The 15,049-nt window shown below is 36.3% G+C and overlaps 3 protein-coding genes and 1 long non-coding RNA gene across 5 annotated transcripts; 2 read left to right on the forward strand and 2 right to left on the reverse strand.

Annotated features, from left to right (window-relative positions):
* LOC106317408 lies at positions 1–2,220 on the reverse strand. Its single transcript, XM_013755230.1, has 8 exons — positions 2,054–2,220; positions 1,798–1,863; positions 1,635–1,719; positions 1,311–1,553; positions 1,087–1,225; positions 856–990; positions 368–769; positions 1–289 (listed from the first exon to the last, which is right to left on the reverse strand). The coding sequence occupies exons 1-8, from the start codon at positions 2,139–2,141 to the stop codon at positions 131–133; spliced, it is 1,317 nt and encodes a 438-aa protein (XP_013610684.1). The 5' UTR covers positions 2,142–2,220; the 3' UTR covers positions 1–130.
* A 282-nt stretch (positions 2,221–2,502) lies between these two features.
* Positions 2,503–5,405, forward strand: LOC106319298 (carboxyl-terminal-processing peptidase 1, chloroplastic). Of its 2 annotated transcripts, none has more exons than XR_001265459.1 (11): positions 2,503–2,934; positions 3,047–3,166; positions 3,500–3,637; positions 3,724–3,828; positions 3,902–4,070; positions 4,169–4,290; positions 4,382–4,481; positions 4,557–4,595; positions 4,684–4,746; positions 4,835–4,964; positions 5,085–5,405. XR_001265459.1 is itself a non-coding variant. In XM_013757584.1 (11 exons), exons 1-11 carry the CDS (start codon positions 2,524–2,526, stop codon positions 5,138–5,140), a joined length of 1,437 nt encoding a protein of 478 aa, XP_013613038.1. In that variant the 5' UTR covers positions 2,503–2,523; the 3' UTR covers positions 5,141–5,405. The 2 variants fall into 2 exon arrangements, 1 of the variants encoding a protein (XP_013613038.1); XM_013757584.1 differs by having other exon boundaries at positions 4,382–4,465.
* Positions 5,406–5,588: 183 nt separating this feature from the next.
* Positions 5,589–6,657, forward strand: LOC106319299 (60S ribosomal protein L32-1). The gene is made up of 2 exons (XM_013757585.1): positions 5,589–5,782; positions 6,212–6,657. The coding sequence occupies exons 1-2, from the start codon at positions 5,693–5,695 to the stop codon at positions 6,521–6,523; spliced, it is 402 nt and encodes a 133-aa protein (XP_013613039.1). The 5' UTR covers positions 5,589–5,692; the 3' UTR covers positions 6,524–6,657.
* A 5,904-nt stretch (positions 6,658–12,561) lies between these two features.
* On the reverse strand, positions 12,562–14,292 carry LOC106317257. The gene is made up of 8 exons (XR_001265089.1): positions 13,875–14,292; positions 13,708–13,770; positions 13,568–13,617; positions 13,394–13,485; positions 13,170–13,280; positions 12,985–13,083; positions 12,808–12,875; positions 12,562–12,708 (listed from the first exon to the last, which is right to left on the reverse strand). It is a non-coding gene; the product is annotated as an uncharacterized LOC106317257 (long non-coding RNA).
* Positions 14,293–15,049: the final 757 nt, after the last annotated feature.

Raw genomic sequence — 15,049 nt, forward strand, 5'->3', positions numbered from 1 at the left:
GTAACAAAAATAAAGAAAGATAGAACGTAGTACATAAAAAAAACATAGGCTAAGGCCTTTATTATTCACAAACAAGCAGCTTAAAGCCATTAAAAGAAAGTCATTGATATATGGCTGATTTTTGATTACTCTAGTTGTCTCTTGGAAATAACCGTTGTTGGGTTTGGTCAGATGGATCACTCCTATCGTTTTGTTGGTTCAGAGTTGCAAAGAAATCACTCCGAAGCTGCTGTTGTCGTTGTTGGCGGCTACGTCTGGAACTCAGTGGCCACACAAATGAATCTCCACTCTGTGAACAAAACAACAAGCAAGCGTTACTTGTATGCCAAGTCATCCACACCCTAAGAGATATTTGTTTGGGTTTCACCTGATGCTGCTGAAGCGATGAGAAGTGGTTCCTTGAGAGACCACCTTCATAGCCAAACCTCGAGTCTGCTGCAATGTTATCAGTCGACGTGCCAAAGAGGTTAACAGAACCGTAAGCATAGGGAGCAATAGAGACAGCTGAGTACTGAGGCATGTTGTAGCTGTCATTCTGTTCTGGTAGCCCGTACGGAAAGGTGATCACATTACCATTATGCGCCATGTTACTACCACCTTGTTGCTGAAACGCTGCTGCTGATGGTGGCATGTTGTAGCTCTCGTTCTGATTTGGTGGCGAGTAAGGAGAGTTCGTGATATTACCATACTGCCCTGAAGGAACCTGACGCTGAGAGTAATGTGGGTTCCTCTGTGTCTGTGGTACAAACTCAGTAGATGTTATCAATGCCTGCGCCAAAATGGAAATCAAAACTCAAAGTATATATGAATCAAAGGATGAAAAAAGAATAACGCTTTATTAGAAAAAGACTTTACCTTGGTCATGGAAACAGATGGCCTACGACCATGTGAAGATGCAGTAGTAGTAATGCTTTGTCTTGTAGGCATTGGCTGATTCAAAGAAGAAGCTGAGTATCCAGGATCCAGTTCACTTGTGTGTCTTTGTCGATGCTATAACATATGGAAGACACAAGCTTTATATATAAAGATCTTGATTTCAGCTATATATATAAAGAGACATTAAGAGAAGCCATTTTGATCTCTCACCATAGCGTTCTGCCTCTGAAGACTTTGTTTAGGAGGAGCTTGCGCCGGATTAATCACAGGTTTCCTAATGTCAAATGTGAAATCAGAAGCATGCTCATGAGCCTGTTCTGCTTTAAGATGGTCTAAGGAGGAGGAATCTCTGTGAAAAGAAAACATTTAAGATATGATTAATAGAGAATATATAAAATGGAGAGAGAGAGGTAGAGGTAGAGAAGCAGATTTACATTTTGGTCATGCACTGTTTGAGAGACGCATACTCTTTTGAGTCATCATTCTCTAGAGAGAGTAGAGAGAGTTGATATCTTACAACATCATAGTCACTAGATGAGTAATCGATTGGATTAGTAACTTCTTCATCATCAGGCAACTTGTACTTGGATGCCATATCAGAAGATGGCACGGACAAGGAAGACACTGCTTCACCCGAACTTACAGACACATTCCTCGGTTCTAGATTTGCTAGATCACTGCAAAAACAACAAGGAGTGTTAATTAACAAACGATGAAGATGAATCAACTGTCAAGAGAAGAAGAAGAAAAGAAGGAACCTCTTCGTATATGCAACAAGGACATTATAAGTAGCAGATAAACCAGCCAATTGATGATTACTGGTTCCTTGCTCATTACTCGTCTCTGAACCAAACACGGCGTTGATAAAGTTTTATAGACTTTTTCTGTAAGATACAGAACCAAAAAGATAAGTCTCGTTACCATCTGAGTTAAGCTTGTTCTCACCATCTTGACCAACACCTTTCTTCTCGCTCTCATCAACTTCATCTGGAAACAGGTATGGAAGCAACATAATCAGAAATCAACTTGATGGACAAGGAATTGTACAAGAAAGAAGTAAAAGAAACAACACAGACGAAGAAGAAACAAGTGATCCTAAGGGCGTTGCTTTCATCTTCGGTTCACTTGAGCGCTTAAAACCCAGAAAGAAAGAAAGAAAGAAAGAAAAGGAAGAAACCTTGAGATATAATTTGCTGCATGAGCTCAGCGAGATCTCTCAGTTCCCCCAGAAAACCATCGTTGCCGTCTTCCTCTTTCGCCGCCATCTCTTGCGAGCTTTCTTTGTTTCACAGTCGCATGCAAGAAGAAGGAACAAAAAGTCTCGCTCCTTCTTGAGTATCAAGAAACCTTGTTCAGTTTCCCTCTCTCTCACTCTTTCAATCTTTGAGCTTTATAGTTTTTTATTTTGGGAATACGAGAAAAAATATATTCATGTTGTATTATATATTACTTTCCACATTTTATTGAAGTAGCCATTCCAGTTTTAGTCAACGTCCTCATCATAAACTTTTTGGGGTAAATACTGACTGTATCTTATAAAGTTAGTATCTGTATATATATAGTACTTTAAAAGTACGAGGGTATATTTGCAAATACTTCGTACCATATATCTGTTACCAGCAAATAAAAACTAACCGTTAAATCAAGATGAGGCTCTTGCTCCCATTCGCCTCGCCGTTATCCGCCACGTCACCGCCGTCATTACCTGAACATCCACCGCCGTCTAAAATCGAATTCTCCGGTCTAACTAAAATTTTTAAAAAATCGGCAATCGGAACACTAACCGGAGCTCTCACGCTCACTCTCGTACTATCGTCGCCGATTCCCTCCGTCGCTGCTTCCATCGATCCTTACCTATCTATGACTCCGCCTTCATTATCTCCTGATTCTTCTCCGGAAGATTGCCCTAACGAGGAAGGAGCTGATACTGAGGTGCTAGAAGATGACGTCAGGCCTCAGTTAGTAACTAACGAAGGGATTGTTGAAGAGGCGTGGGAGATTGTTAACGACGCCTTTATCGATGCTCGAAGCAATAGATGGAGTCCTGAGACTTGGCAGGTAGTTAAATAGCGATGTGGGTAATGTTAATAGCTTGATTGGTGGATAAAGGAAGGAGCTTTTATGTGTAAGGATTGAATGAATCTTTCTTGTTGTTGTTGAAACTTTGCAGAAACAGAAGGAAGAGATATTGAGTATTCCAATTAAGAGTAGATCAAAGGCTCATGAAGTGATTAAGAAAATGCTGGCTAGTTTGGGTGATCAGTACACTCGCTTTCTCTCACCAGATGAGGTTTGGATTCTATGAGTTTGGTTGATGGATGAGTCTTAAGTTGCCTCAATGAAACGACTCTTAGTTGTTGAGTCTTACTTAAGTGATCTCAGCTACTCGTTGTTTGTGTCACTTGTTGAAGTTTTTGTTAACTACATTCAGTAATTAGATTCTATGAATTTGGTTGATGGAGGAGTCTTAAGTTGTATCAGTTACACATCCCTTTTATTTTAAGTCTTTAAGTGATGGAGGACCTAGTATTAAGTAGTATCAGTTATCAATTACACATCCTTTTGGTTTTGGTTCTTGAGTGATCTCAGTAACAGACTTCTTTGTTTGTGTCACTTGTTGAAGTTCTCCAGGATGTCCAAGTATGACATTACCGGTATTGGAATAAACCTTAGAGAAGTTTCTGATGGTGGTGGAAATGTAAAGCTGAAGGTCCTTGGTCTTGTGTTGGACGGTCCTGCTGACATTGCTGGCGTGAAACAGGTTAACATATTGGTCCAGTTTCTTTGTAGTAGTTTTGTTCGTTGATGATTTCACTTAAAGAGTGTGTAATGCATTTCTCTTGCTAGGGAGATGAGATTCTTGCTGTCAATGGAGTTGATGTTAGTGGGAAATCATCATTTGAAGTATCATCTTTGTTACAAGGCCCTAGTAAAACTTTTGTGGTCCTCAAGGTATGATTCTTAATCACAGAATACAAACTAAATATATGACAACTTAATGATTATGCAACTATACGTATTGCAGGTGAAGCATGGAAAATGTGGACCTCTTAGGTCAATTAAAGTCCAGAGACAAGTTAATGCGCAGACTCCAGTCTCTTATCGTCTGGAGAAAGTTGACAACGGGAGAATCTCTGTCGGGTATATCCGTCTAAAAGAGTTCAATGCCTTGGCTAGAAAAGATTTGGTGATTGGTAAAGCCTTTTCATGTTTAGTCCTATCACATCTAAAGTTTTCAACTTGTGGTTCCATCACTTGATTAACTTGTGTGTATGCTTATATATATTTGCAGCAATGAAACGACTCCAGGACAAGGGTGCATCTTATTTCGTAATGGATCTTCGAGATAACCTTGGTGGACTTGTGCAGGCTGGAATAGAAACTGCTAAGCTGTTCCTAGATGAAGGGGATACGGTAAATCACAGAATAGCTTTACTTCAACTACGCGAAGAGATCCGTTGAAAGTTACTTAAAACTCTTGTTGTATGTTTCAACTGGGTAACAGGTGATATACACAGCCGGGAGAGATACGGAGACTCAAAAGATAGTTGTTGCAGATAAAAAACCATTGATCACTGCCCCTCTTATTGTATGTGATTGATCATGTAAGCCTTTCAAATTTCCATGATATGAAACTTTTTTGAATCATGAGCTGATTTGAATCCTTATCACTGTTGCAGGTAATGGTAAATAACAGAACAGCAAGTGCTAGTGAAATTGTGAGTAATCTTAATAGACATAATCCACGGAGACCGTCTTCTTTTGGATCAGTTAAATGAAATGAGCTCGTCTGTCTTATTTTTTCAGGTGGCCTCTGCACTTCATGATAACTGTAAAGCAATTCTTGTGGGCGAAAGAACTTATGGAAAGGTTACTCCAAAGTCTTATTATATTGAATCTATAGGTTTGAAAATGTTTTTGATCATCTTCTTGTGGGTTGAATTTTTACGGGTTGCAGGGTTTGATTCAATCGGTGTTCGAGCTCCGGGATGGTTCAGGAGTTGTTGTGACAATAGGAAAGTATGTCACACCAAACCATATAGACATCAATGGTGGTGGAATTGAACCTGATTTCAGAAACTTACCAGGTTCACTTAATCTCTGAATCTTTTGATCTTTCCTCTTTTCTTTTTTGATGCCATTTGAACATTTACTCATTAACCTCGTTTTGAACTTTGTGTTGGATGATACGGTAATGACCAAAGCAGCTTGGGGGGAAGTAAAAGAACTTTTGTCTAAGTGCAACACTCTCCAACAAAGCTGAAACGTGATGACATTCATCAGACTATCTCCTGTTGTTTTTTCCCCAAACTACAGACAAAAGCAAACGATTTGCGTCTTTGGGTATACACACAAGCCTATCTAAATTTTTGGGTGTGTCGAAAATTTGAAGAAACATGTGGGGTGCAATTGATATTTTTACAAAATTGCAAGGGCTGTTTGATAATAGTATTATTCATGTGAAATTACGCTGCCAAACTTTGGACGTTTCAAAAGAAAAGAGAAGAAACTTTTTGGCTGTGGATTAATATTTTGGTTGATACTCTACAAAACCAGTGTCAGTGCAGCATATAAATGCATCCCATGATTCCAACATGGATTGCTTATTCTTAATCCAGCAGCTTTCAAAGATCACAATTTCAGTTCATGTAGTTTCTTCATAGTTTAAGAGCCTGGAAAATAAATGATATTGGGCCGTAATTTGGTCATGAGCCCAATTCATGTGTAATTCACGAACCCTAGGACACTCCTATAAAACATTTTTTTTTCCGCTGGCTAAGAGAACTCCTTTGAGATCTTACGCAAAGGAGCAAAAATGGCGGTACCGTTGCTAACGAAGAAGGTGGTGAAGAAGAGGTCTGCCAAATTCATCAGACCCCAGAGCGACCGCAGAATCACCGTCAAGGTAACCATTTCATTGTTACTGGTTTATACTTTCTCGCTGGTATTCGTGGAGCGTTATGGCCGTTACTTCCTGGAGATTGATAGTTTTGTGTGATGCTTTCACGATTAGTGATGATAGTCTAGCTTGTTCATTTTCTTGAATTATATAACAATTTAGCTGAAAATTACAAGGCTTTCTTAATAGTTTCAGTCTTCATTTGCATTTATATAACGCTCTGTGGTATCTGGTGGCCAGGATTAAACTTTTGTTTCTGGTCACTTCGTTTTTTCAAGGGCGTATAGTGAACACTCTTACAGGTCTTGCGACACAGTTTGCTTTAGTTCTTTTAACCCTGTTTACATTTCATATTCTCAAACAATCTGCTGTATTGTCTTTTTTTTTTTTTTTATTGGCCCAGACATGGTTTTGATTTGTTACTACTGTGTTCAGGAAAGCTGGAGGAGGCCAAAGGGTATTGACTCCAGAGTGAGGAGAAAGTTCAAAGGTGTCACTTTGATGCCCAATGTCGGTTACGGATCTGACAAGAAGACCCGTCACTATCTCCCCAATGGATTCAAGAAGTTCGTTGTTCACAACACAAGTGACCTTGAGTTGCTGATGATGCACAACAGGACTTACTGCGCAGAGATTGCACACAACGTTTCCACCAAGAAGAGGAAGGCTATTGTGGAGAGAGCTTCTCAGCTTGACATTGTCGTTACCAACAGGCTTGCTAGGTTGCGTAGCCAGGAAGACGAGTAAAAAATGCCTTCGGGTTTACTTTTTATCTGTCACTGACAATTTCTGCGTTTATTGTATTACCTTTCTTTCGTATTGAAGAGTAACTGAATCTTTTTTATGGTTTCCGGTTTTAATATGATCAGTAATTAAAACTCTTTTCTACAATCAATACATTTTATTTTTTAAGTAAAATACGGAATGGAGTCTTCAAATTTTTTGACCAACTTCATATTTAATGACTTACAAATTTTAAAATTCTTAACGAGTTAATCGAAGCTTATTTGTCTGTAAGTTTTTTTTATTTTGACTAATCAGCTTTCAATTTCATATGGGAAGGAAGAAAACATTACAGCCCGGATGGGAAGTTTTTTTTAAGCTTAACCAGTTAACTTAATATATGAGGCGTGGCCCATATGTCAAAAAGTAAATTTTAGAAGCAGAAGTCTCGACTGAAGTGGGAGTCTTAAAAAGCAGCTTTTCACTGCTATAGAGCCAGCCCTTGAGAGAAGTTGATGGTTAAAGAAGCCCAGAAGTAGAGATGATGAACAGACCAGTCGGTTAACCTCTTGTGAGGAACCATTGGTGAAGAAGACGACCCGCATCGTGGATTTTGTTGACGGCTACCTTTGACCTTTGCTTGGAATGTTGAATCAATAAGAAGGGCTAGTGAATCAGCTGGTCTGAAACAAGTTTTTATGAATCCGAGTGTTGTGTTCGTTCTAGAGGAAGTAAATTGTGCTTTGCCATGTGAGGATGATGAGTTCTGAAACATTGGTGGAGAGACTTTGCATGCGGTTGATCTTAGAAAACCATGACATAGTCAGGGTTGTTTGAACACGATTAAATCTTATTTATTTCTAAATAAGATTTCAAGCCTACTTTCTCTCTAATAAATCTTTAAACATTTGATATCCCTTTTAGCAAAAAGAAAAACATTTGATATCCCACTAAGCGCTGTTCATGCATTATGGAGTATAGTACGATTTTAATAGAATAAACGGCGTGAAATAAGATTTGACAGCCGAACAATATTTTATGGTTTGGTAAAAGAATATTAAGAACGATATGAAATATTTTTTAATTTGTAATTTTTCTTTTTTAAATTAAAAAATTAAATTTTGATATTGATTGAATCAACTGGTTTTGGTGGTTTTGATAAGTTTGGACGGATTTTTCATCAGTTTTCTTGGCTTAACTTAAATACGGGATTTAACATAATCCATAACCGGTTAGAAAACAAGTTGACCGGTAATTAAATTACAAATCCTTTGATTGCTAATTTTATGAATATATAAATATACAGTATTAAATTGATGTGTATAATTTGTTGCCAAAAAATTTCGTCGTGATGTGTAGAATTTAATTAAAGTGAAGTATTTCAAATAAAACCAATATTTTTGTCGTTGTTTAGTGTGGATTTCAATAAATCCGTGGGTAATAGCTATGTGATTTAGGGCCGGGCAAAAATCCAAATCCGAAAAATCAAACCGAACCCGATCCGAAAAAATAGTACCGAATCCAAACCGAAATTGATTAAATATCCGAATAGATTTAAAATTTTGGTATCTAAAGAACCGGAACCGAATCCGACTCGAACCGAAGTATTTCGGGTACCTGAATGTATCTAAAATAGATTTCTATAACCCCTATATAAATATATTTTAGATTTAATGTCTATTAAAAACATCCAAAATATATAAGATATTTTTAAATTCTCCAAAATACTTGAAAATATATACAAATAATCAAAAGTAAATGTCTAAAATAGTTAAAATATACTCAAAACATTAAAAATACTTGAAATATCTATTGATTATCTATCCAAATATTCAAACCAAATCAAATTATATGATAAGTTTAGGTATTTTGACATATGTTATTAAATTTGTATGTAATATATTATTTTGTTTATAGATTTTGAGAAATTTAAAGTATATAATGAATTTCAAAATTTTAAAAATAATTTTAATGGGTTATCCGAATCCGAACCGAACCCGCAAAGATCAAAATCGAACCTGAACCGAAAATTAGAAATAGCCAAATGAGACTGAAATCTTTGATCCCAAAAACCCGAAACCTGAAAAGATCCGAATCGAATCCGAATGGATACCCAAACGCTTACCCCTATGTGATTTGAAAAGTACGGTCACTTGTAAGAACTGCAAACATAGTTTATTGCTCCGTTTGAAAAGCAAGACAAGTGTCATTGGTAAATGGTAACCACGTACGTTTTTCTCAAATCTCAAATGAACACCGCATTAAGTGATGTCGACATGCATTATAAAACGACCAAAGTTACAAACTTTTGACTTTGTGATGTGAGAGAAACTTTACATTTTAATCGCCGACCCAACACTAAAATTATATTTTAACGTAATTTTAACGCTAAAATTTTTTCTAATCTTAACACTAAAATCAGACCATTTTATTGCACCACCATAATTTCACATCAAATTTAATGTGATATTATTCACCACATTAAAATACTATTTACCTTTCTAAAACATTATTCACTTATTTTATCAATAAAATATGCAACTAAATAAATTGCAAATAAAAATATAAATACATATAATATTATAATATAGGTTTTAGTGTTAAGTTTGGTGTTGTGATTGGAGAAAAACTTATTTTTAGTGTTAAAACTATATTAAACTAGTGTGATTTTAACACTAAAATAGTGTCATGTATCAAAGATGCTCTAAGATAGGGAAAAGAAAACACTAAAAAATAGTCGTGAGTTGTGTTAAAGTCATGAAACAGTAGAAATGAGTGGAACTTCTTTCGTAATGTTTGAACAGTCAAAAGTTGCATCATAATATTTCGAGAAACAATAAGGTAATTGTTAAGCTACTAAAAGCATGATTAACCCATAATCCCATTTGAGTTTCTTATTCATTATTTTAGTAATTAAAAGTAAATAAAAACCATAGTTAAAAGCTTTATTGATTTTTGGTAGTCTCTTATTTTAAAGTTCTTAAAAAAAAAAAAAACATTGTTCCCTTTGTGCTAAACCACTTAATGGCACATGCTTCATGGACAAGTCTGAGATCACCTTTGCAGCTGCACTCCATTTTCAGAGTGTTGCCTTCTTCACATACGTCTAGGCAGATTCTGCGTACCGCTTCTTCTTCTGGAATCTCTTCATCGGTTTCTTCCGTAGGAACTGGAGAGGTTTCATCTGCCAATGAAGGAGTAGTAAACACCATCAGCAGCGTAAGATGCCAACACTCAACAATTCAGATGATAAAACATGTACCTGCATTTGTCTCAGACGAAACATGAGCTTTGTGGTTGTCAAAAGAAATGGATCTCACAATCACAAGAAGAGAATAGTTTGTGATGTATAATAGTATTATCTTTGGTGTCTCTTTTAACTTACATGAGAATAGTTTGTGCAACTCTTGACACCACCCGTCCCACCAGAATGAGCTTTGTGATGCTTATGATCAACTTTTAGGTTCAGACCTGTGCTCCCCTACAAGACTCAACCATTTCAGTTCTAAGGAGTCTTTTGGCAGGAACACAAATTAGTTCAAACCAGCAGCAGCAACACAGAAACTCACCTTGTGGTAATCTCCTACGGGAGATGCGTAAATGAGAAACGTGTACACAGAAACCAGCCTTTTAATCCTCTTATCTTCTCATGGTACTAAAGCTAATACCAGCTTATCAATACCCCCGCCTTTGAAAAGAAGCTTGACCCCAACCTTCTAGGTATAACACTGCTTTGTTTCTGAACTTAAACCACCAATCCTTGCGTCTCCATCGGTGCCAAATGTTGTGAACTCTTTGCAGTGTAGTCCGAGCTAATGACAGACCCAACAAAGCCAGAACTCCGAAGCACACATTGTTCTGCAGCAACACAATGACTCCATTGTGCAACCTTTGAGGCAGCCATGGTCTCTGTATCTCTGGTTTGAACTGCAGAAACCCCCCCCACTGATGTTTTATGTGAAACGTAACATCACCCGCTGTAACTTCCTTGAGCTCATGCATAACTTGTTGCATTTCCATCTTCAGTCTCTGTCCATAGGCACACTGGCCCTGAATACTGCCACAACGTGCTGCTTGTAACTCTCTATATTTCCAGAAATGCCACACAGCAAAATAATCTTTTTGTTCAACACTTGCAGGGTACCAAAAGAGCAGAATCAATTGCACAACCAAATGGTGCTCACTCCACAGCTCGTTCTGAAGTGACAACAGGAAAGCAAGATCAACCAGGCAATCCCTCTTTGAGTTTGCAACCACTGTGAGAAAAAACCTTGTGATACAGCGCAACACAACATACTCAGCTTCACCTCTAGCCGATATGAAGTAATTCCAATACGCCACTGCCGTTGCTGCATCGGAAACTCAGCAAACTCCACACAATAAGTTTGTTATCTATCTCCTGCAGCACCATCCTTACTGATAATACTCAACAAGGCATCAAAGATCGAATAAGAAACATAATCCATTCCCGTGTTCTTCTCAACATAATGCTTTTCTTCATATTTGTATTTGAAACGCCAAGTCTTGTAATACTTCTCATGTTGTATCTGCTCACTTTCTAAATGTGCCATAAGAACAGCAGCATATCGTTGCACTTCTGTAAGCTTTCAGACCTTCAAATAGTCCCTACAAATCCAAGGTTTCTCTCAAACTCTTATATATACATGTATAAACACTAAATTTCTAAGCTTTTGCTCCCTTATACACTATAAAATATCAAACAACATTTTACAAAATATATGAATCTACAAAACAGTGAGATTTGGCATGCAAAGCAAATAAACGTTTTTGATTTTACGATCAGAACAAGTTATAAGAGAGAAGAGAACCTGGCCATAGTTGAGAATAGGAGAACAAGGGCTGATTGAAATGTCACCATAAGGAACAATCTTCCCTTCTGTGAAACTCTCTCCTTGTCTGCACTTCGCCACATACATGCAATCTGTCGGAATCAGAGAGAATCCGAGCTCTTCCCATTTCACATTCGCATACTTGTCATCGCCTTTACTGTTTCAACATGAGACATATCAAAGATTCAGGAGATTAGTAATAAAAAGGATTGATTTTTACAATAAAGGTTGATGATTTTGTTATACCTTGTACGAAGAGGTGATGAAGAAGGTTGCACAGATGAAGCCATGGAAGGAGGCAGACAGAGACAGAGAGAGAAAGCAGCGAAGTGAAGTATAGAGAGAGAGGCTTGGAGTGGTGACTCACGTGCTTACACGTGTCCACTAAGGCACGTTTTTCTGACTCCAAATTAAGTGACGGTTCTTCTTTTAATTCTCATTTTTTCTTTTCTTTTAATTCTAACCAGTGGTATTCCGACGCGTATATTTTATTCTCTAATAAGTTCCAAAATTTTTTTTTGTTTCATTTGATAATGGTTAGTGATTGTGGTGTTTTATTTTGTTTTGAAGTTGTTTAAGTAAAAAAAAAGAATAGCGTAATTGGTTTTCATTTGATCGATTCAATAAAAATAGAATAAATAGCTGATAGTTGTACTAAATAAATATACTTGACCTTAAAAACATAAAGTAAAGTCGATGTTCCAAAAGGAAAACATGTAATGCATGTGTTTGTTTTGTGATTATATTGTTCGAATGAAGATAAAAAATTCTTTCATCCTCTTAAAATCGTAACAATTCATGCTTTGTCCACGTCATGGGTGTGGTAATCTGGCAACCCGCTATGGTTTCATTGTGGACATATTGGTTAAACAATGTCTTCAAAATGATATTGTATCCATGTTTATTATGTTGCATATTTTTATTTATTTTTAGTTTGTAAATGGAGTTATGTATATTTTAAATTAAGACTTGGACTTCCTTTTTCCAAATCATTCCATTAAGTTTACTGTTACAATGGATTAAATTGTTTTGTTGTTTATTAATAATTTTTCTTTTTCTGTGCAACCATTAATAGTTTTTCAGTTTAATCTATTTGTCTAGGATAGTGGATGGTGGTAATGTACAATCGGACAAAGAGTCAATTTGATACGCAGTGCTTACTTGGAGGGCAAGGAATGCGTTATACAAATGTGTGTTGATAAGTGAGCCTAATATAGTTTAATCGTAATGCTTACATTGTCGTACATAAAATACATCTGCTTGGTAGGACTTGGAGATGTAACATTTTACAGTGTTGTGATTAACTTTATAACTGAATGTTAAAGCTATAAGTGTGACACTCCAGATTCCTTAGTTCACCTGCCAAAATAACAATATGATTGGTGAGTTTGAGATATGAAAGAAAAAATGGAGTTCCAATGAGGATGATCTCTGCTCAAGTTGAAAATTTCTACTCACCGCAACAGCAACACCGGTCTCAAAGAATTTAGGAATGCATATAAACCTGACCAGCTGACCTTCTCATCCTGCAACATTAATATATCACCCAGCAAACTTAGAGTATTTTTTTACCCAAAAACAAAAACAGTACCCACTATGTACTTATATAATAATTTCTATGCATGAAGATTGTACCTTTTACTAAACGGTCGTCATATTTTGCTTGATTCCCAACAAAGTAGACATGAGGGCAAAGTTTCAATCAAGGGTCTCTTTTGGTGAAAGGATAACATCCTGCAAAGAAGTGAATGAAACCAATAGACTCCAAAATGGAACTTTGTTCGAAATGTATATTCTGCAAGGGGGAGATGAATTCTCACCTAGTGTATGAGGTGCTAGGCAGTGGGAGCAAGATGTCTCCATCTTAGTGTTCTTTCGACAAAATCTAGCTTGCTTTCAGCCTCTGAGTACTTGTCAAGGTAGTCGGTGTTCTGACCAGAAGTTCCAAGAAATTTGTAAAAAGTGTCAAAGACCCCCAAGAAGTAATAGCACAGACTACGAACTACAACTAAGAGATTGTGTCCTTTATGTACAGTAATCATACTTGATATTATCCACATCAATTGAGTGAGGATTTATACATGATCTGAAGGTGCTTTAAGGTGCTGATCCAGGGAAAAGGCATCTGTTCAGAAGCTGAGCAAAACAAAAACGGCCTTAAGATAAGATTTGTGAATACTAATATTGTTTATTTAGTGTTTGTTATGTATTTGCAAACCTGCTGAGGTAATGCGAAGTTAGCTGGATCATTCAGGCCTGGCATTGTATCTATTTAAAACAGTCCACAAATAAAACAGGAATTTGAACTTTCATCTCAATAGAATTGATGAGATACGGGTGGATCTGGTTTTAACTCACTTGGGTTAACATATCAAGCTCTTTGATGGCCTACAGTATTGATTGATCTTTAGAGGCCATGTTCTGCAGGAATCAACCAATAACGTTCCTAAGAGGCAGATAACTTAAGCTGCATATCAGCAGAGAAATTTAACAGTACAAAATTCAACAGAGTTTCTAGCAATTACCACATGAACTATTTGAGTTGCAAGGCCTAGTTCCTATCCAAACCAGCATAAAAGATCATTATAAACTAAAGGGAAAAAAATATGTAAGAATCAGAAAGTCAAAGTTATTTAACCTCATCATCTGAGACATGCGGGCTGAAATAACAGAGGATTAGAGGCAATGAGGTTAGCAAAAAGCAGATATGATGATGAGTCATGAGGTTAGCAAAAGGAAAAGAACATAGTCAAACTTACTAAGATCCAAATCCAGCTTTCAAATCCCCAAGATGAATGTACGCCATTATTGGAGTCGGTGCTTGACATTGATTGTCTTTACTAATGTTCACTGCATCCGTTACAAAGCCATCGCTCGGAAGCGGTGGGATCTGAATAGGTACAGTCGTTTTCTGCATCTCCAACATTGAAATAGCAGAAACCCTATTAACATCTGTGTCTTTAAGCAAAAGAGCATAAGAGCCCAATAAACTATTCGTAGACCAACTCATGGCCATTCCACATGATGCAACGATACACAAAAAAGAATTAAAAGATCGAAAGTGTGTAACACGTGTTCAAAATTGCCTCATCCTAAAGAATGACGTGGAAGAAGGAGGAGAGAACATAGTCTACTTTATTGTATAAGACTATGGATTGATCCGGATTACGTCCAGGATTTTTTTTTTCTAATTTAAGTTGTTAAATTATTTATATTTAGGTTATGATATATATTTATATAAATGTTAAGATGCTTGTCATAATTAAAATTTATTTTTAAATTTTAACACGTTAAATTAACATATTTTTTACTATTTAAATATTTTTTTTGTAATTTTGTTGGTTATCTAGTTATCATATTTAGCAAAACTATATGTTGAGTGTTGGAATAAATGTTTTAGATATTTAATTAAACTGCAGAGTATTTTCGGATCGACCACATGCTTTAACAATCGATCGATCCGTAAAAAGATGGTCGATCTCCTTGGCTAGGTAAGTATAATTTTAGCAAAAATATCTTTGATTTTCATATATTAAGTATATAACTATTCTTTTGAATATTTTTTTTTTAAAATGTATTTTTTGATTAAATTATTATATTATAATGTTTATGTAAATATTTTTTGTGATGTTTGAATTTGTGTTGTTAGTATAAAATGGTAATCTTACATATGTTTAATGTAGTTTTTCCATTTTTTATG

The sequence above is a fragment of the Brassica oleracea genome, chromosome C9, assembly GCF_000695525.1.
Source record: "Brassica oleracea var. oleracea cultivar TO1000 chromosome C9, BOL, whole genome shotgun sequence".
In the NCBI taxonomy this organism is placed as follows: domain Eukaryota; kingdom Viridiplantae; phylum Streptophyta; class Magnoliopsida; order Brassicales; family Brassicaceae; genus Brassica; species Brassica oleracea.

Bases quoted from the DNA above. Each gene is read 5' to 3' on its own strand.
- LOC106317408 (XM_013755230.1), bottom strand. From the start codon at position 2,141: ATGGCGGCGAAAGAGGAAGACGGCAACGATGGTTTTCTGGGGGAACTG. The intron at 1,720-1,797 runs GTAACGAGACTT...TGTTTGGTTCAG, and splicing joins GAACAAGCTTAACTCAGATG to AGACGAGTAATGAGCAAGGA. The intron at 1,554-1,634 runs GTTCCTTCTTTT...TTGTTTTTGCAG, and splicing joins CTTGTTGCATATACGAAGAG to TGATCTAGCAAATCTAGAAC.
- LOC106319299 (XM_013757585.1), top strand. From the start codon at position 5,693: ATGGCGGTACCGTTGCTAACGAAGAAGGTGGTGAAGAAGAGGTCTGCC. The intron at 5,783-6,211 runs GTAACCATTTCA...TACTGTGTTCAG, and splicing joins ACCGCAGAATCACCGTCAAG to GAAAGCTGGAGGAGGCCAAA.
- LOC106319298 (XM_013757584.1), top strand. From the start codon at position 2,524: ATGAGGCTCTTGCTCCCATTCGCCTCGCCGTTATCCGCCACGTCACCG. The intron at 3,638-3,723 runs GTTAACATATTG...TTCTCTTGCTAG, and splicing joins ACATTGCTGGCGTGAAACAG to GGAGATGAGATTCTTGCTGT. The intron at 4,466-4,556 runs GTATGTGATTGA...TCACTGTTGCAG, and splicing joins TGATCACTGCCCCTCTTATT to GTAATGGTAAATAACAGAAC.